Genomic DNA, 20,449 nt, shown 5'->3' on the forward strand with positions numbered 1-20,449 from the left:
TGCGATTTTGTCATTTGTGTCTCTTAAACACTAGAACCGCATATATATAGTTGCAAAAAACCCCCCAAAAGTCACTTGGATTTTGACTTTCCCCCCCAAAAGTTGTTTTGTTGCAAAAAACCCCCCAAATGTTTGATTTTGTTGCAAAAACACCCCCAAAAATTTAAATTTTTTTAAAAAAAATCACAAAAAATTCTAAAAAAAACTAGAGACAATTATAAGACAAGAATGTTTCTCCTGATACTATGTACGTATGGATATTTAGGCCAAGTGAACGAGCTAGAGCTCCATCCCCCTGTACTAATATGATTGTAAATTTCCCTATTGGATTTTATTCAATAAAAGACTCAGCTAAATTTATGGTCATTTGTTGTAAAGTGGCGTAGTACTAAAAGCGACAATTGAAGTTGCATGTGACTGCTCGAGTAAAATTTAACTGCAAAAGACTAATCACACATGATCCACATCATAATCGGACAACTACCAACTTTCAGCTTCCTTCCTTTGGTTCTCCAAAAGGTTTGCTGACATACACTAAACAAAAATTAAAATCGGATAAATAAGGGTTTGTTTGGTAGAGTTCTTCTGATCCAAATTTTCTGGTGAAGTGCTTCTCTAGGTAAAATGGTTATATAACTGGAAGTGATTCTTTAGAATAAATTTTATGAATAAAATGATTTTATAGGAGAAGTGAATTAGGAGAAACTATTTTTTTCAGCTTCTAGCATATAATTCATTTCAATGAATCACTCTGAAAGCTAAAAACTATTATTTGATAGAATTCTCACTGATTTTACTCTGAAAGGTGGTTTGAAACTGTCAAACAAATAGCTCACCTTGAGAGCGCCTACCATTTTCCTCAAGATCACGGTTTACTAGTCCACAAGTAGCTTTCCAATAGAAAAAGCTTACATTTTTTTCACCTAAACTCCCTATCTTACATCGGTCAACTATTGGTTTTTCCAAAAAAACAGTCAACTCAAATTTACAGTATAAATTAGCACCCAAAACAGACAATAAACGTCATCCTTTTGCCACTAACATGAATGCTTCAACTTCACACTTCACTACCACCCAACACATGTCAGACCTATTTATTGCCTCCTATCCATTTCCCACCTCACCGCCCTGCAGCGTTCACTCTCTCTCTCTCTCCCCTGCCCTGCTGCCTCTTCTCTCTCAAGAATCAAGAACATGCTGGGGCGCAGGGGCGCCACCATTGCGGCAGTGGTGTGTGCAGCTGTTGTGCTGCTGCTCGGTGATGGCTGCGCCTCCGCAGAGACGGCGGTGGAGGACAAGATCGTCGGCCTGCCGGGGCAGCCGCCGGTGGGCTTCGCGCAGTACTCCGGCTACGTGACGGTGGACGCCGCGAGGAAGCGGTCGCTCTTCTACTACTTCGCCGAGGCGGAGGCGGATCCGGCAGCCAAGCCGCTCGTGCTCTGGCTCAATGGAGGTAAAATTTTCTTGTCGGTAGAGCTTGTCAGTTGTCACTGTGCATGTAGCTGCATTATAGCCTATTGGGGAGTTCAAGCGTGCAAGAATAGTTTGAGAAGACCTGGTGAGAAATGGAAATCAATTTTCAGTGTGAATGCGCATGTGGCCAATTTTTTTAACTTGTTCAGCTCTTACTCCCAATCCCAAGATCCAAACAAAGAAAAAGAACTACTTTGGGTTTTGTAATTTTTTAGGATAATGTTTTTTTGACGCCTTTTAGGAGGTAATACTAGCTCATCTTGTCAAATGGAAACTTTGCAATTAGGAAAGAACAAAAGGCTCCTTGCATCCTGAGTTCTTATCAGGATTCCTTTTCTCCCTCTCTTTGGAGTTTTGTGTTCTGATACCACTGCAATATTTTTCTTGGGGAGAGGTTCTGATACCCATGCATGTGAATGTAGGACCTGGCTGTTCATCTGTGGGAGTGGGGGCATTCTCAGAGAATGGACCATTCAGGCCTAGTGGCAATGTGCTAGTGAGAAATGAGTTTAGCTGGAACAAAGGTGAGTATTGCTTGCAAGCTGTAAGTTGTAACCACACCAAAGCAAACTTTTGGGTGTACAATGGTGCCTTTTCTGTTGGTCCTTTTTTGTGATGAAAAAAAAGGTCATAGGATTAAGAAGCCTTAATTTCCTCCAATTGGTATCTGTTGGTGTTTCAGAGGCCAACATGCTGTATCTGGAGAGCCCTGCAGGGGTTGGCTTCTCCTACTCCACTGATCCTTCCTTCTATGAGGGTGTTGGTGACAGCATGACAGGTGAATTTTGTGTTTGAGAAATTTTAGCTCATTTTTCTGTAGAGTTAACTTGCAAGCTAATTAGTTATCTTGAATTTTTGAATTTCTGAAGCCAGAGACAATTTGAAATTCTTGCAAGGCTGGTTTGACAAGTTCCCACAGTACAAGGGCAGGGACTTGTATATTACAGGAGAGAGCTATGCTGGTAAAGCCAATTTACTACACTGAAATGAAATCAATTCTGAATTTTACTACACTGAAATGAAATCAATTCTGAATTGTGTCTATCCCGTCATCTCCTAACTATCATGATATTGTTTCAGGGCACTATGTTCCACAATTAGGGCAGCGCATGGTTGAGTTCAACAAGAAAGAGAAGCTGTTCAATCTGAAAGGCATTGCTGTAAGGAATTACTGACAAGTTACCCAACTATAGTTCACTTTAGTTTCAGGGACTAGCCAAAGTGTACTTACTATTGCCTTTCTTTCCCCATTGATCCAATAGCTTGGTAATCCAGTCCTCGAATTCTCTACCGATTTCAACTCGAGGGCCGAGTTCTTCTGGTCGCACGGCCTGATATCAGATTCAACCTACGACATCTTCACTTCAGTCTGCAACTACTCGCGGTATGTCAGCGAGTACTACCATGGCTCCCTGAGCACGGCCTGCGACAGGGTGATGAATCAGGTGACCAGGGAGACCAGCCGGTTTGTCGACAAGTACGACGTGACCCTGGACGTCTGCATCTCTTCAGTCCTGATGCAGTCCAACATCCTCACCCCACAGGTAATCAGGATCGCACGCAGCACTCAGTGTTTTGTGTATCATCATGCTCCTGAATGTTGTGTTCATCATGCGCAGGCGAGCAGGGAGCTGGACGTGTGTGTCGAGGACGAGACGATGAGCTACCTCAACCGGAAGGACGTGCAGGAGGCGATGCACGCGCTGCTCAACGGCGTGCAGAGGTGGACGGTCTGCAGCAGGTGCGTGTGCTCTCTTGTTTGAATCTGATGTTGCTCTCTGGTTACTCCATTTCAAGTTTCAACTCTGAATTACTTCATCAAGCTTGATGTGGCGCAATGTTTTGGTCCAATTGAGCAGTGTTCTTGAGTACAAGCAGCTGGACCTCCAGATCCCCACCATCAACATCGTCGGCACGCTCGTCAAGTCCGGCATCCCCGTGCTGGTCTACAGGTGATGATCAGCTGAAGGACAGACTGCTCGAACTTTTCAGCTGCATCGACAATGCAGAATTTTTTTGATTTGGGGCAATGCAGAAGCAGAACCTGACGCTGCAAACTCTGCTGGCTTCTTCTCTGCACTGCATTGCAGCGGCGACCAGGACTCGGTGATCCCGCTGACGGGGAGCAGGACGCTGGTGCGGCGGCTCGCGGGCAGGCTCCGGCTCAACACGACGGCGCCGTACCGGGCGTGGTTCCAAGGGAAGCAGGTCGGCGGGTGGACGCAGGTGTTCGGCGGCGGCGCGCTGTCCTTCGCCACCGTGCGGGGCGCGTCGCACGAGGCGCCCTTCTCACAGCCGGAGCGGTCGTTCGGGCTCTTCAGGGCGTTCCTCGCCGGCCGGCCGCTGCCGGAGTCGTTCGAGTGACAAGGCTGGCGCGGCTTTGCATCGACGGACGTCCCTTCGTGCATGCTGCACACTTGTATCATTGTATGCATGCGCCTAACGCGGCTTTGCATGTGTCTTGAGATTGGCAACGCAATCGGATTCTTCTCCAAGTGCAATCAGACATCCTTGAATGGAAGGAGATCGTGTTGGCAGATGTGAAGATGCTTTGAAAATACGCATCTTCCTGAAAAGGAATTGGCAAATGATTCGGTGTTTCATGAGAGGATCCTATTTACACATGCCGGCCACCCTGTAGTGCACGACCGCACGGCAGCCTCCTTGCTGCGTTTTCAACAGTGAAATGTAGATACCTGCATCGCCTTGAACCCACAATGGTTCTGGTCATTAACACGCAGGGAAAAACACCAGGCACAGTGCATTTAGGTGAGTGAAAAATAGAGCACCCAGGACAACAGGAAAGCACGCCGATCACCAATTCAGTATCACTACTAAAGTTGCAACCTACGAGAGAAACAAAGGTATCAGAATTTACGACCAACGCATAACATCTGCGAAGAACCAGCATTGCGTATCTTATACAACATTGTCATCTGAAACTTTAAGTTATATTCATACATCATTTTGAGGTTACGTACAACAGCGCAGAGATATCGATATCTTGCTACAGGCATGCCCTAAAAATACAAGTGCAAGAAACTGAGCGTTCCAACTTTCATTCAAAAACAAGGCAACTCAGGATCGAGCATAACCTTTCTACTGCCTCAGTTCCGAAGGGGGAAAACTCAATCAAGGTAAGAGAAAGCACCTAATGGAAGGGCGAGCGATGTCTATCTAGTTTTATCATCATGATTCATGAGGATCCCCACTGAGATGATAAGGTGGCCATATTCCAGACCGAGGATTTTGGCCTCAGCTAGACATTGAGAGCAGGTTCCAGTGGCTCAGCTACACCACTCCGACCATTCAGGACTATTACCTTGCCTTCAGAATCCACGTCAACAATAGCAGAGTCACCTTCCTTCACCTCACCAGCAAGCATCTTCTCGGCCAGACTGTCTTCCAAAAGCCTCATAATAGCACGTCGCAGAGGCCTGGCACCATAGCTCGGGTTGTAACCTTCATCAACAACCCGATCGCGAAACCTCTCTGTGACCTGTAGATCAATGTCCTTTGCCTTGAGCCTGTCAAACACTTCTTTCAGCATAATATCAGCAATTTCCTTCACCTCCAACTTCGTCAGCTGCCGGAACACAATCATCTCGTCCAATCTGTTCAAGAACTCTGGCCGGAAGTACTGCTTCAACTCCTCGGTCACCAGGCTCTTGATCCTGTTGTAGCTGGTGTCTTTCTTGTCGTAGTCAAGGTCGAATCCGATCTTGCGGCCTCCCTTCTCGATGACACTGCTTCCGACATTCGATGTCATGATTAGCAATGTGTTCTTGAAATCAACAGTACGTCCCTTGCTGTCAGTTAGCCTCCCATCTTCTAAGATCTGAAGCATCATGTTGAAGACATCTGGATGTGCTTTTTCAATCTCATCAAAGAGAACAACCGTGTACGGACGGCGACGAACTGCTTCAGTCAGTTGGCCTCCCTCAGTGTAGCCAACATAACCTGGAGGTGATCCAATGAGTTTAGACACTGTATGTCTCTCCATGAACTCACTCATGTCAAGCCTGATCATGGCTTCCTCTGACCCAAAGTAGATGGCAGCCAGAGCCTTTGCTAATTCTGATTTGCCAACACCAGTTGGTCCAGAGAATATGAAGCTAGCAATTGGTCGATTCGGGTTCTTGAGGCCGACACGAGCACGGCGGATAGCACGGCTAATAGCTTTGACAGCCTCATCCTGGCCAATGATACGTGTATGTAATGTCTCCTCCATCTTAAGGAGACGGTCAGACTCATCGGATGAGACTCTCTCCACAGGTATTCCAGTCCAAGAACAAACAATATGTTGAATGTCTGCCTCTGTGACAAGGGGACCAACTTCACCGGATTCAGTCTCTGCTTTTATCATTTCCTTGCTCTTGTCAATAATGGCTGTAATTTGGGCCTTCAGCTCCATTTCCCGATCTCTTAATTCCCCAGCCTGTCAAGAAACAATAATAATAGATAACATAAACGAAATTTTAGAGGCAGTACAAATGGTGAGGATCCATGAAAAATCCCGATTGCATTAGAAACTTTTGTATAAAATTCAGAGCATTATCCAATGCAAAGGGAATGGTCAGATCAATTTATAGAACTCTGAGCATTTCTTTAAAAAATTCTGAACATACCTTCTCAAAATCTTGGCCACGTACAGCCTCATTCTTCTGCTTGGTTATCTGCCGGAGCTCTTTGTCCAGCTCTTTGGCTTCATCAGGGAGCTGTAACATCAATGGATCACGCTCAGACAAGAACGATGCAAGGAAGTACATTGTTTGGGGTCTGAAGAATTCAGAGTTAGTACCTGGGCATGCCTCAGCCTAACACGGGATCCAGCTTCATCAATCAAGTCAATAGCTTTGTCAGGCAGGAAGCGGTCACTGAAGAAATAGTAGCAATAACGTAACTTCGTTAAAATTACATCAAATGATTGACTTGATTGCCAAAGTAAATTCCATACAAACTTCTGTGAGAAGAATATAGTTTTTATGTTTGCAACAGATTAAAGTAAACTTCCTTTTGAGTTCAAGTAAAATGATTGGCTTCATTGCCAAAAGAAACTCCATACAAACTTCTGCAAGAAGAATATTGTATTTTCTTATAAGAGACTAAACTATATTTCCTTTTGCATTCAGCTATAGTCATATATATCCTTTGACAAGAACAAGAATCAAACGTGGAACCTAGAAGGTGGCAAACAGAAGTCGTTGAAAACATCAAAACAGAAAACTAGAATTGACATTTTGCTTCTAGATAACTAGAATTGACATTTTGCTTCTATGAGATGTCAATTGAATTAAGGGTGAAACAACAGTATCATGCAAGTTAGGATATTTGTCCACATTTTTTTAGCAAAAAATCTGGAGCAATGGGAACCCTAGATTACACAATGACCTAGCAAATGTCAGGGCAATGTGATCAACCATTCAATGATGAATAATCAAATCAAGTGTCTGTACTTTATGTCAATAACAGCACCCAAGTCCAACTGACTTCATAAAAGAGGTAGAAAATGCAGAAAATATGCAACACGCTGCTTAAAATAAGACACATTGCAAACCTGATATACTGATATGACAACTTTGCAGCAGCAATCAACGCATCATCGGTATATTGCAGCTTATGATGGAGTTCGTATCTCTCGCGAAGTCCTCTTAAGATCTGTATTGTTTCATCGACAGTTGGCTCTGGAACCTTAACTGGTTGAAACCTTCTCTCCAACGCAGGATCTTTCTCAATATGTTTCCTATATTCATCCAGCGTTGTGGCACCAATGCACTAAAGAGAGAACAGCTTCAGAAATGAGGTAAATAAGAAGCAGTAACTAAATTCTAGAGTCGGTGGATGAAGTCCTTGTGATTTTCTCCAGACTAAACCAGATGAATGAGCAAGATAATAACGTTATGCTGGAAGCAACGGGATGCAAAGTCAGGCAACCATACCTGCAGTTCACCTCTTGAAAGAGCTGGTTTCAAAATATTGGCAGCATCAATTGCACCTTCTGCTGCACCTGCTCCAATCAGCGTGTGCACTTCATCAATAAAGAGAATAATGTCTTCATTTTGCTTAATTTCCTCCATAAGTTTCTTCAGTCTCTCTTCAAATTCTCCACGGTATTTGGTACCAGCAACAAGGAGCCCCATGTCAAGTGTAATAACCTAACGAGAGAATGGCAGAAATAATGATCATTTTTTTAAAACAATATGAGGATATTATGAACACATGATTTATCCCTGATTAAAATTTGCAAATACATTTACTTCCTTTTTCACCTACATCTGATAATATCAGAAATCAATAATGGTCCCAGTAATCACACTCATCCTAACCAGAGAATGGGAGAAATACTGATCAGTTTTCCAAAACAATGAGGATAATTATGAACACATGATTTACCACTGATTATAATTTGTAAATAAATTTAGTTCCTTTTTTATACATCTGATAATTTCAGAAATCAATACCGATCCCAGTAAGCACACTAATGGCATCGGTCCATAATTGCAAAGTAAATTCACGAACTAAACCTCGCATGTTATGAAGTTACCCAGCAAAGGGAGTAGTTTCTTCACTAAAAGCTACGTTTGTAAATGAATTTGATGAATTCAGCCACAAGGGGGAGACCTTGGAAGAAATGGAACGGTAATGCTACTCATCAACACAAGCACAGATTAAAAAACATTTGCAAAGCATGGGTAACAGGACATTCTAAACTAACCTTCTTTCCTTCAATTGTTTCTGGAACATCCCCATTGGAAATACGCTGAGCAAGCCCTTCAGCAATAGCGGTCTTGCCAACACCAGGCTCTCCAATTAGGCAAGGGTTGTTCTTTGTCCGCCTGCCCAAAATCTGAGTCACACGCTCAATTTGATCCTGTCTACCAATAACTGGGTCCAGTTTACCCTGCAGAAAAAAGATGGTGAGACTTTTTGTGGTCTTTAATAGTTACTTATGCAAAAGGGGAAGCACAATGGGGTAAAAGGAAATACCTCTTCTGCTAGTTTTGTCAAATTAGTACCATATTCTTCAAGCGTGGGCATCTTCTGGCCACTGCTTCCCCCACCAACTCCAGCACCAACAGCTTCTGTGCTTTCACCAACCATTCTTATGACCTGCACATCATGTCAAACATCACTCCATGCACAATTTGGACTAAAAGAAAATTAGCCAAGAAAAACAACAATGAAAGGGAATTACCTGGGTACGGATGTTGTTTGGATCAGCACCAAGGCTTTCAAGCACACGGGCAGCCACACCTTCACCCTCACGAAGCAGCCCCAGGAGTAAGTGCTCAGATCCTATATAGTTATGACCTGAGGAATGAACATTGAAGAACATAAGTGAAAAGATTATGCACATTTTTTTTTACCAAAAAAAACTAGTCCCATAGAGCGGCAAATTCCAAACTCAAAATGGATAGAAGTAAACGGCTAACCTATTAGCAATCCTTGATTTAAGGACCAGATAATCTGATGTGGTATCACAAGGTTTCATCTGGGCTCAAGAACAACTAAAATTTCAGCAACGTCTTCAAGACAAATATGATACTCATTTCACATTTATGCACCTTATTGTGCAATGTAATATACCAAAAGAGCATAATTGTGTAGATTAATAATTCAGTACAATAGTGCCGATTTCTGCAAAGAGAGACTTGAAGGAATGGAATATCCCCAAAGAGCTACCCACAGATAGAAGCTCGTGGAAGTTAACAATCCACGTGCCAGAACTATAACTTATACTTCAGTCTACTTGTACCATTATTACTTTATTTTTTACTATTACTAGTACCTTTATCATCATTATTATTTACTCATCTTTTTAGTTGGATCTTGTGGATTTCATCTCTAGCCTACCCCAACTTGCTTGGGACAAAGGTTTTGTTGTTGTTGTTGTTGTTGTATGATAATGCCGACTTCTACTCAAACCTCGCATGATCTAATGATCACCCTTCTAACTTGGTACCATTCTAAATCAGTAACTAGTCACAGATTCAAACATGTATATACATGTTAATGATCAATCTACAACGTGCAATCATGCATCATTCTCAACAAACATACACTAAACATTTTTCATGTCCAGAAAGTCAGAACAGGATAACATACCAGGAATAAGAAAAGATAAGTTTACACTGATTTGGTAAAAAAAATCTAGATGCACATCAACAGAGTTGACAAACAGTAGTAAGCACAGAGAAAACTATAGGTGATGACAAAATAACCAACAAAACCGAATGACATAGGATTACAACATGAAACTAGTAAAATTTGTGTATAGATGAAGGTAATACCTAGCTGGCGGGCTTCTTCAAGTGACAATTCCAATACACGTTTTGCACGAGGCGTGAATGGGATTTCAACAGCCACAAACCCACTACCTCGTCCAATGATCTTCTCAACTTCCACTCGGGCATCCTTAAGATTGATTCCCATAGACTTGAGAACCTTCGCTGCAATTCCAGTGCCCTCACCAATAAGCCCCAGCAAAATCTGCTCTGTCCCAACAAAGTTGTGGCCCAGACGCCTCGCCTCCTCTTGGGCAAGCATAATCACCTTGATTGCTTTTTCAGTGAAGCGCTCGAACATGGCACGAACCACCCCTCTTGATGCCGACCCTCGTGGCCGTGCGATCTGACTTGCTACAATGGATCGAAAGTCATGCTTGATCACGGACCTCGTGTCCAGAAAATTTGTCTGTCTCAGCCCTTGGAAGCCACCAAGAGTAAGGGTCCGTGTTGGCATACTGCAGACCATGGTAGCATTTGTTCTGGCCCTCGCGCGCACGCGGGACCGGCCAGAGCTGCTTCTGTATACGGTTGGAACAATTGCAGACTGGACTAGAGCCCCATCCATATTGAACTACTCAAAGACAATCCTGAGCCTTGTCTCTACGAAGCCCTGCAAATTTGCAAAAGGAACTACATAAACTATAAATACGACAAAACGTAGATAGATGCGGCTAAGACAACTACTTCCCACAGCAGAGATGAGTTTGGAACCTAAAATTTGAAGGTGATAACAATTCGCAAAACATCGCATATCCTAGCAACCAGACCTGACAACCCCAAATTGAGACGGTTGTATAACACTCTTTCGAATAGACACTACGGCCTTCCCTGCGCTGATACAGGAGCGCGCCCTTCAGCATCGCACATCGATTTGACTACCCCTTCCAGGCTTCCATCAGTTCTACGCTACCGACTTCATCGAAACAGAATCCATGGATATGGCTGCCGGTTCAACCGACACGGCGCCACCAAAATTCTAAATATCCACAGCAACACCACAAACGGACAACATCTAGCTCTAGCCTAGGCGACGCACATCAAAGAGACCACGCCGCGGCGGCTATCCGCGCTGTCGGCCCCGGGTTCATCCGCGTATGCCGCCCCACAACAACACACACACCCGACACCCCACCCAAACTCGAAGGGGAAAAGGAAGCCGAGGGATTACCTAGCAGAGAGGTTCGTCTCCCAGAGAAGGGCCGCGGAGCGGGCGGCGCGGAGCCTCACCCCTGCGCCGGCGAGGCGAGCGAAGCCTAGGGGAGAGGAGGCGGAGACGGGGTGCGAGGGGTAGCTCTCGCGGTGGGGAGGGAGGAGGGGAGAAGTCAGAAGATAAGGAGAGGAGGAAGGCGACGAGAGAGCGCTTGTGCTGCGTTGGAGTGTGTCTTACGTCACCCCCATCCCACGTGGACGCATGCTCGTTGAAGATTCAGTGTGTGCTCCTGTCAGTCCTGTGCCGTGCTTGAGCTTCTCTCATCTCATGACCACCGGACCATAATAAAAATATAATTTCTTACATATTATTAATTAAAATTTAAATCCTTAAAATACTATTAGATCTCACACGTTAGTAATTAAGATGATCACATACGTCATAAATACAAAAAACATATCAGGTATTTGTGAATTTTACCGATAGCATATAAAGAATTACCCCAAACAAAAATATCATGAGTATCCAAACTATATTTTTAGGTCTACTTGTTAGGTAAAAAAGTGTTATATAAATTATTATATATGATGATTATTGGAAAATAAAAATTTAATCAGTGTTATGTGCATCCTCTAACTATCTCAGTCGCTCTCCCTCTTTTGTGTGCGCGCGCATCGGCTTGTGCACTTACACTGCTTTCTTTTTAAAAGAGAGAAAAGAGCTTCTTTCAACCGACCAACTGTATTCAGTTTTTGCCCCAAGTCAAAAATCATGTGGCTGCCACATCACTCAGGTATAGGAGGTGCCTTGTATCCTATTTTGGACATAACCCATAAAAAGAATTGGGACCAAATATAAACTTCTTGTCCAAATCCTTATAATTATAACAGCTACGTCCAGCAATACCCGAACAGTGCCCCTCAATGAGAAAGAAACTGAGCAGCTAGAACGACAGAAAAGCATGCCGATCAACATCACTGCCAAATTTACAACCGACAATAGCAAAGACGAATTTTCCGTCCTACCATCAAGGCATCAGTGCTTTAGAATAACCAGCTTGACGTAGCCATTATACACCACTGTTATCCGAGGCTTCAAGTTGTACTCATACATAATTGGAAGGTTACGTACAACATTGCAGCGATATCCATATCTTGCTGCAAACAAGCCCTAATAATACAAGTAATTGAAGGAAAACAAAGTTTCCAACATTCTTTCAAAAACAAAGCAACTCAAGATCTAGCATCCACTTTGCCTCTGTCTATTCATTTCCATAACATTTCTACTGCCTCACTTCCAAAAGGGGGAAAACAGTCAAGGAAAGAGAGCACCAAACGGAAGGGGAGCAACATGCCAACATATATCTAGTTTTATCATCATGATTCATGAGGCGCTGAGATGCGAAGGCCGGTTCAAGAACGAGGTTTCAGCCACAGCTAGGCACTGAAAGCAGGTTCCAGTGGCTCAGCAACGCCACTCCTACCATTCAGGACTATCACCTTGCCTTCAGAATCTACATCGACAATAGCAGAGTCACCCTCCTTAACCTCACCAGCAAGCATCTTCTCCGCCAGACTGTCTTCCAAAAGCCTCATAATAGCACGCCGCAGAGGCCTGGCACCATAGCTCGGGTTGTAACCTTCATCAACAACCCTATCACGGAACCTCTCTGTGACCTGGAGGTCAATATCTTTTGCTTTGAGCCGGTCAAACACTTCTTTCAACATAATATCAGCAATCTCCTTCACCTCCAACTTTGTCAGCTGCCGGAACACAATCATCTCATCCAATCTGTTCAAGAACTCTGGCCGGAAGTACTGCTTCAACTCCTCGGTCACCAGGCTCTTGATCCTGTTGTAGCTGGTGTCTTTCTCGTCGTAGTCAAGGTCGAATCCGATCTTGCGGCCTCCCTTCTCAATGACACTGCTTCCGACATTCGATGTCATGATCAGCAGCGTATTCTTGAAATCAACCGTTCGTCCCTTGCTGTCAGTTAGCCTCCCATCTTCTAAGATCTGAAGCATCATGTTGAAGACATCTGGATGTGCCTTTTCAATCTCATCAAAGAGAACAACTGTGTATGGACGGCGACGAACAGCTTCAGTCAGTTGGCCACCCTCAGTGTAGCCAACATAACCTGGAGGTGATCCGATGAGTTTTGACACAGTATGTCTCTCCATGAACTCACTCATGTCAAGCCTGATCATGGCTTCCTCTGACCCAAAGTAGTAGGCTGCCAGAGCCTTTGCTAATTCTGATTTGCCAACACCAGTTGGTCCAGAAAATATGAAGCTAGCAATTGGTCGATTTGGATTCTTGAGGCCAACACGAGCACGGCGGATAGCACGGCTGATAGCTTTGACAGCCTCATCTTGACCAATGATACGTGTATGTAGTGTCTCCTCCATCTTAAGGAGACGGTCAGACTCATCGGATGATACTTTCTCCACAGGTATTCCAGTCCAAGAGGAGACGATATGTTGAATATCTGCCTCTGTGACAAGAGGACCAACTTCACCAGATTCAGTCTCTGCTTTAATCATTTCCTTACTCTTGTCAATAATGGCCGTAATTTGGGCCTTCAGCTCCATTTCCCGGTCTCTTAATTCCCCAGCCTGTCAAGAAACAATAATGATGAGATAACACTGACAAATCCTAGAGGCAGTATAGTTGTTTCAGGATTATGAAATTTCTAATTGCATTAGAACCTTTGTAGCATTCAGAGCATTTTTTTCCCAATGCAAAGTGAAAATGGTCAGATTGATTTGTATCATTGTGAAATGATTAAAAAAAATCTTGCATAACCAAGCCATTAAATCTTTGTACAGAGCATTTTTCAAAAGTCTGAACATACCTTCTCGAAATCTTGGCCACGTACAGCCTCGTTCTTCTGCTTGGTTATCTGCCTGAGCTCTTTGTCCAGCTCTTTGGCTTCATCAGGCAGCTGTAACATAAACAGGCCATGCTTAGATAAGAACAATGCAGCTAACTATACTGTTTGGGAGTCTGAACCAATTCACTGGTGGTACCTGCGCATGCCTCAGCCTAACACGGGATCCAGCTTCATCAATCAAGTCAATAGCTTTATCAGGCAGGAAGCGGTCACTGAAAAAATAATAAAAATAACAAAAGTTTGTTAAAAGTGAAATCAAATGATAAGCTTGAATGCAAAAAAAAAAATGCAAATATTCTGGAGAAGAATAGAGATTTTTTATCAACAAACTAAGCTTCCGTATGTTTTTCAACTAGCCAAAAAAATTAGAAGTGAAACCACGAAGGTGGTAAATAGAAGTTGGACAAGTCTCAAAATAGATGATTGCACTTGACATTTTGCTTCTAGGAGACACCCTAAACAAACGAGCATGTCACATGAATGAAGGAAGAAAAAACAAATTTCAAGCAACTTACCTCATTCAGCAAAGGGAATCCTCGCGCCCACTGTGAACTTATAAGAACTAAGGGCAATGCGACCAATCATTCGATGATGGATAATAAAATCAAGTATTCCTACTAGTGATGGTAAATCAGTGAATTCACTGCAGACCATTTTCATTCATTTGCCCCAGATTATCCAAGGAAAAAATAAGCGAACCACCACTTCACAAATAAGTGATAACCACAGACAAAAGCACAATATATATCAACTACACCATGGCCAGGTCAAACAAATTTCTTACAAAGGTAAAAGTGCAGCCACTATCGAAGGAAAACTACTGCCCACATTTGTTGCAGATTTCTATGGATATAAGCCAAAAATTCATAAAAGATCAAACATGCTAATAAAAATTATGATGTATTGCAAACCTGATATACTGATATGATAACTGTGCTGCAGCAACTAAAGCATCATCTGTGTATCGCAGCTTATGATGGAGTTCATATCTCTCACGAAGTCCTCTTAGGATCTGTATTGTTTCATCTACAGTTGGCTCTGGAACTTTAACTGGCTGGAATCTTCTCTCTAATGCGGGATCTTTCTCAATGTGCTTCCGATACTCATCCAGAGTTGTGGCACCAATGCACTAAAGAGAGAACAGCATCAGAAAAGTGGTAATTAGGGGTGAATGTGAGGTGTTCATATGTCATTTGTGGGCATGGCTTGTAAAGTAGAAGGAACTACTAAATTCTGGAGTCAGTTTAGACAAGAGCTTTGGGACCTTCTCCGGACTAAACAAGAGAAATGACTAAATGAGCTATTAAGACAAAGAACATAGTGCCAAATCCAGCTCCTATACCTGCAGTTCACCTCTCGCAAGAGCTGGTTTCAAGATGTTAGCAGCATCAATTGCACCTTCAGCTGCACCTGCTCCAATCAAAGTGTGAACTTCATCAATAAAGAGAATAATATCTTCGTTTTGCTTAATTTCCTCCATAAGCTTCTTCAGTCTTTCTTCAAACTCTCCACGGTACTTGGTACCAGCCACAAGAAGCCCCATGTCAAGAGTAATAACCTGGACCAGAGAAATACTGATAAGTTTTCTGAAACAACATGAGGGCAATTAGGAAGGCATGCTTTAATCCCAATTGAAATTTGTAATGTTTGTCGCTTTTTCACCTACATCTGACAATATGAGAAATCAACATCGATCCTATCAATCACAGAATCACACTTGACACTAACGGCATCAGTTTACAGTACAAAGTAAATTCACAAAATAAACTGGGGCGTATTACATTAGAAGCTTACCTGCAAAAGCGGTATGTTTGACACTACAAACTACATGTTTTGCAAGTGAAAGTGATGCCCACAAAGCGCACATCTAGGGAAGAACTTGCATAGTGATGCTACCCATTTACAATTACCAGCCTAGATCAAAAACAATTGTAACCCACAGATGACAGGTTGATCTAAACTAACCTTCTTTCCTTCAATTGTTTCTGGAACATCTCCATTGGAAATACGCTGTGCAAGTCCCTCAGCTATAGCAGTCTTGCCAACACCAGGCTCTCCAATTAGGCAGGGGTTGTTCTTTGTTCGCCTGCCCAAAATCTGAGTTACACGCTCAATCTGATCCTGTCTGCCAACAACTGGGTCGAGTTTACCCTGCAGATAAAGATGGTTAGACTTGTTTTCTTTACTAGGTTCACTCATTCGATAGAGAAAGCCAAAGGGGGAAGAGAAAATACCTCTTCTGCTAGTTTTGTCAAATTAGTACCATACTCTTCAAGTGTGGGCATCTTCTGGCCACTGCTTCCTCCACCAACACCAGCACCAACAGCTTCCGTGCTTTCACCAACCATTCTTATGACCTGCACATCATGTCAAATATCACTACCTGCACAATTTTGACTTCAAAAGAATTAACCACGAACAAGAACAGTAAAAGATAATTGCCTGGGTACGGATGTTGTTTGGATCAGCACCAAGGCTTTCAAGCACACGGGCCGCCACACCTTCACCCTCACGAAGTAGCCCCAGGAGCAAGTGCTCAGATCCTATATAGTTATGCCCTGAACAACATACATTGCAGAATAATAGCAAAAAAGTTATGCACCTTTTTAACAGCGACAGACTAGTCTCACAAAGCATCTCAAATTTGAAAGTCGAAAATAAACAGAAATAAAGGCTAGCCAAGTAGCAAGACTGTTTTTGGTACTGAGGACTAGGACTCGACTACCGATGCAATCTCAACTTCTCAAGGTTTTACCTGAGCTGAAGAAATACTAAAGTTTCAGCATCATCTTCATGAACAATGTGATAGTTATCATTACATTTTTTTGCACGCTTATAGTGCAATGTAATATACAAAAGAGCATTACTGTTGTATTGGTAACTTAGTATGATAGTGCCAGCTTTCTACGCAAACCCCACATGACCTTATGGTCTTTTTCCTTAAGGTATCATTCTGAATCAGTAATTAGTCATAGATTCAAACACACTTCTGCATGCTAGCTGGCAATCAACTATGCGCAATCAAGCAACAATCTCCACAAACATAAACTAGAATTTTGCAAGTTTAATGTAAATGAGGAAGTGAGAACAAACTACAGTTTAGGCTGATCAGATTAAAATCTAGAGTTATGTCAACAGAATCCACAGACAGTAGCGAGCAATCAGAAAATTGAAGGACGAAGGTGTATAGTAAGAATAATATAATAACTAACCAAACTGAATGACATTAGATTACAACATGGAACTAGCTGAATTGTGGATAGGCGAAAGTAATACCTAGCTGCCGAGCTTCTTCAAGTGACAGTTCCAATACACGCTTTGCTCGAGGTGTGAATGGGATTTCAACAGCCACAAACCCACTACCTCGTCCAATAATCTTCTCAACTTCCACTCGGGCATCCTTAAGATTGATTCCCATAGACTTAAGGACTTTTGCCGCAATTCCAGTTCCCTCACCAATGAGGCCCAGTAAAATCTGCTCTGTCCCAACAAAGTTGTGGCCTAGACGCCTGGCCTCTTCCTGTGCAAGCATAATCACCTTGATTGCCTTTTCAGTGAAGCGCTCGAACATGGCCCGAACCACCCCTCTAGACGCCGACCCACGTGGCCGTCTAATCTGACTTGCTACGATATATCCAAAGTCATGCTTGATAACAGACCTCGTGTCCAGAAAGTTTGTCTGCCGCAGCCCTTGGAAGCCACCGAGATTAAGGGTCCTTGTTGGCATGCTCCGCAGCATTGTGGCCCTCGCGCGAACGCGGGACTGACCAGATCTGCTCCTGTATATGGTCGTCGGAACAATTGCAGACTGAACCAGAGCCCCCTCCATGTTGAATTAGCAAATAATCCCAAGCTACCTATCTATCAAGCCTGCAAAAGGTACAACACAATATCAAAGAATGAAACCACATGCAGCTAAGCCAACTACCACTTCCTGATGCAGAAACAAGTTTGCGACTAAATTAAACGGTGTCAGGAATTCACAAGCCATCATTACGTATCAAAGAGTTAGCAACCACACCTAACAAACCCAAATAGAAAACTAGGCCTCGAATCAAGTGGAGAGAAGATCACACTCTCTCAAACTGACTCCATGTTATTTCTCCGCTGAAACAGTGACGTGCACTTTAGCATTCATCATCAATTTCCCTAGGTTTCATAAGTTTACGCTATCCAATTCAGCAACACAGAATCCGGTGACGTGCTTGCCGGTTAAACTGACTAGGATGTGCCACCTAAATCCTCATGACACCTCAAATGCGCGACATATAGCCAGCGCGGCACACATCTACTTGACTCCTCCATCAGTTTTAAGCTAACCACTCCAACAAAACAGAATCCATCGACATGTTTGCCAGTTGAACCGAGAAGGTACCACCCAAATCCTATCCGGAGAGCAGCGCCTCAATAGGGCAACAAAAAGCCACGCCGCAGCAGTTATCAGCGCTATCCACTGGTCGAACATCCGCAGATGCACCGCGCAGTCATCCGCAGATGCACCACCAGAGCCAGTTCCAACCAAGAGATCCCCACCCACCCACGCACCCAAAAGGCGGTGGAAAAAAAAATAGCGCCCACGACGGACGGGATTGATTCGAAGGGGGGAAAAAACGAGAACCAGAGAGGTTACGCGCGGAGACTCACCGCGCGGCGACCTAGCCGTAGGAGAGAGGAGGAGGAGGAGCTCTCGCGGTCGGGAGAGGGACAGGGGTCAGAAGATAAGGAGCGGAGGCGGCTCGACGAGAGTTCTCGCGTCGAGCGTGACGTCATCCGAATACGGGCTGGGGGGATCTCCTATGCGCCGGCCGTCCGAAAATTGCTTCGGCGTCGGACGGCCTAACTCGCGGAAGAAGATTGGCCCAACAAGCCTTCGTACGGCCCTACTTGGCGGACGAAGGTCGGCCGGCCAGCACACAGAACAACGTCGGCCCAGTTTCGTTTTCTTTTTGTTTTTTCTTTTGCCTTCATTTTGTTTCCTAATCCTTGTGATTGCTCAGTGAGTTCGTGGTTTATGATTATGTGCCTTTCAACAATTTGAAATAGATTCGAAATTTTTCTAAACCCAATTCAACAATTGTGTAACGCATGTTCAACATTTTTAAGCAAAGTTGTTGAAATAGTCAATTTAAAATGTTGAAGTAGTTCATTCAAAATGTTGATTAAAAAAATAAAAGTAAAAAAATATATATTCATATTGGAACTCAGCTTGATGAATTAATTCTAAACAACACCATGATTCAAATGGATTTGAAAACAAATGTACGATTTAAGAGAAAAATTTATATGAAATTTCAAATGCAAACCACTTCTCATCCCACCCCCATCCAATCCCATAATGACATGTTGTCCCGCAGTGGTCCCCACCCACGCCTGCATCTCCACTCCATGCCCTTACCTGCACCGCAGCCGTGATCTCAGATGTAGACTTCGGGTAGCATGAATCTCAAACACCGGGCTACCTACAGGATTTCCCTAAGCTGTCAACCGAACCTAGCTCACGCATAGCACGACCCATGGCCCACACGAATTTAGCCTCAAGATGCATCATCCTTTTCTTGCTTATTCTTCCTTTCTCCCCGCCCTTCAACTTCATCTCTGGTGGTTCACCACCAATCCTACCCAATGAGCGACCATCCACCACCATAGAGGATGGCACAACTGTCGCCTCGTCGTCTCATCCATCACTTGCCACCACTATCGATCAGGTCGTCGACGGTGGTCATTCATCTAGAGCTAGAGCTCTCATAAAACCTAGCCCAACCCTGTAACCTCAACCCCTAACACAACCATAAATTGAACCCTAACAACCATTGTCGACTGCCACCACGGAGGTAATGCTAGGGGGAGCTCAACGAGAGGAGGAAGGTGTGGCGGGCGGCGTTGAAGCTCATATGAGCTCGGGAGGATGAGAGGAAGAGGAGGAAGAAGAATCTCAAAAGTGGGTAGGAGGCGGCTATACCTATAGAAATCGTCACACGCACTGGTTTTCCTTACTCTCCTTTAGCCCAACATACCCATTACACCACCCGCAAATGCGGCCCATTTACCCCGATTGAGCCCATAAGCTAGTATCCAAACCTGGCCCATTTCATTACCGCCCCTGAAATGCAGGCCCCAAATAGAAATCGACCAACCCTGATTTTTTATTTTTTATTTTTTAAATCCAAAAATTATAAATATATGTGTTCATTTTGAAAATTTACAACTCTATAATATTGTCGACCTTCCAATGGGTGAAAAATTATGCAATAAATAAAAATCTAGTGTTCTAATACTCTCAAAATTCACAACACTATCGAAATAGTCATAAAAATTCCGAAAATAAATTGTTGTGTAGAGGATGTTATCATCTAGCTCTATTAAAAAATTTAGATAAAAATATAACATGTAAGATGAGAAACAAAATAGACAAATTTTTTGTTTCTCGTTGTACAGGTAATTGTTTGTGTTGAATTTTTTTGGAGCAGTAGATTATAGTATCCTCTACACCACAAATATTTTTTAAAAATTTTCATGACCATTTCAATAGTGTTTTAATTTTGAGAACATTAGAATGTTGCATATTTATTTTTAAAATATGTTGCCCATTGGAAGAGTGACAAGTTAAAAATACTCTCATAATTCAAAACACTATCAAAATGGTCA

The 20,449-nt window shown here is 43.2% G+C and overlaps 3 protein-coding genes across 5 annotated transcripts; 1 reads left to right on the forward strand and 2 right to left on the reverse strand.

Moving 5' to 3' along the window:
* The first annotated feature begins 978 nt into the window (after nt 1-978).
* On the forward strand, nt 979-4,020 carry LOC133888050 (serine carboxypeptidase-like 45). Of its 2 annotated transcripts, XM_062328154.1 has the most exons (9): nt 994-1,453; nt 1,896-1,997; nt 2,156-2,251; nt 2,343-2,435; nt 2,554-2,633; nt 2,736-3,017; nt 3,093-3,214; nt 3,333-3,425; nt 3,564-4,017. In XM_062328154.1, exons 1-9 carry the CDS (start codon nt 1,195-1,197, stop codon nt 3,835-3,837), a joined length of 1,401 nt encoding a protein of 466 aa, XP_062184138.1. In that variant the 5' UTR covers nt 994-1,194; the 3' UTR covers nt 3,838-4,017. The 2 variants fall into 2 exon arrangements, with proteins under 2 accessions (XP_062184137.1, XP_062184138.1); XM_062328153.1 differs by having other exon boundaries at nt 979-1,453; nt 2,736-3,214; nt 3,564-4,020.
* Nucleotides 4,021-4,368: 348 nt separating this feature from the next.
* LOC133888048 (chaperone protein ClpC1, chloroplastic-like) lies at nt 4,369-11,103 on the reverse strand. Its single transcript, XM_062328150.1, has 10 exons — nt 10,930-11,103; nt 9,765-10,371; nt 8,669-8,784; nt 8,461-8,583; nt 8,189-8,374; nt 7,413-7,628; nt 7,031-7,248; nt 6,275-6,350; nt 6,102-6,191; nt 4,369-5,911 (listed from the first exon to the last, which is right to left on the reverse strand). The coding sequence occupies exons 2-10, from the start codon at nt 10,324-10,326 to the stop codon at nt 4,733-4,735; spliced, it is 2,766 nt and encodes a 921-aa protein (XP_062184134.1). The 5' UTR covers nt 10,327-10,371; nt 10,930-11,103; the 3' UTR covers nt 4,369-4,732.
* An 830-nt stretch (nt 11,104-11,933) lies between these two features.
* On the reverse strand, nt 11,934-18,608 carry LOC133888049 (chaperone protein ClpC1, chloroplastic-like). 2 transcript variants are annotated; one of them, XM_062328151.1, is made up of 10 exons: nt 18,449-18,608; nt 17,081-17,674; nt 16,247-16,362; nt 16,039-16,161; nt 15,770-15,955; nt 15,147-15,362; nt 14,716-14,933; nt 13,941-14,016; nt 13,766-13,855; nt 11,934-13,526 (listed from the first exon to the last, which is right to left on the reverse strand). In XM_062328151.1, the coding sequence occupies exons 2-10, from the start codon at nt 17,631-17,633 to the stop codon at nt 12,348-12,350; spliced, it is 2,757 nt and encodes a 918-aa protein (XP_062184135.1). In that variant the 5' UTR covers nt 17,634-17,674; nt 18,449-18,608; the 3' UTR covers nt 11,934-12,347. The 2 variants fall into 2 exon arrangements, with proteins under 2 accessions (XP_062184135.1, XP_062184136.1); XM_062328152.1 differs by lacking the exon at nt 18,449-18,608 and adding an exon at nt 17,826-18,337.
* Between the last annotated feature and the right edge of the window lie 1,841 nt (nt 18,609-20,449).

The sequence above is a fragment of the Phragmites australis genome, chromosome 13 (assembly GCF_958298935.1).
Source record: "Phragmites australis chromosome 13, lpPhrAust1.1, whole genome shotgun sequence".
NCBI classification, from domain to species: domain Eukaryota; kingdom Viridiplantae; phylum Streptophyta; class Magnoliopsida; order Poales; family Poaceae; genus Phragmites; species Phragmites australis.

Bases quoted from the DNA above. Each gene is read 5' to 3' on its own strand.
- LOC133888050 (XM_062328153.1), top strand. From the start codon at position 1,195: ATGCTGGGGCGCAGGGGCGCCACCATTGCGGCAGTGGTGTGTGCAGCT. The intron at 2,634-2,735 runs GTAAGGAATTAC...TTGATCCAATAG, and splicing joins TCAATCTGAAAGGCATTGCT to CTTGGTAATCCAGTCCTCGA. The intron at 3,215-3,332 runs GTGCGTGTGCTC...CCAATTGAGCAG, and splicing joins AGGTGGACGGTCTGCAGCAG to TGTTCTTGAGTACAAGCAGC.
- LOC133888048 (XM_062328150.1), bottom strand. From the start codon at position 10,326: ATGGATGGGGCTCTAGTCCAGTCTGCAATTGTTCCAACCGTATACAGA. The intron at 8,375-8,460 runs GTATTTCCTTTT...TTTTTTCTGCAG, and splicing joins TGACAAAACTAGCAGAAGAG to GGTAAACTGGACCCAGTTAT. The intron at 5,912-6,101 runs GTATGTTCAGAA...GTTTCTTGACAG, and splicing joins GTGGCCAAGATTTTGAGAAG to GCTGGGGAATTAAGAGATCG.
- LOC133888049 (XM_062328151.1), bottom strand. From the start codon at position 17,633: ATGGAGGGGGCTCTGGTTCAGTCTGCAATTGTTCCGACGACCATATAC. The intron at 13,856-13,940 runs GTACCACCAGTG...TTTATGTTACAG, and splicing joins TTAGGCTGAGGCATGCGCAG to CTGCCTGATGAAGCCAAAGA. The intron at 13,527-13,765 runs GTATGTTCAGAC...GTTTCTTGACAG, and splicing joins GTGGCCAAGATTTCGAGAAG to GCTGGGGAATTAAGAGACCG.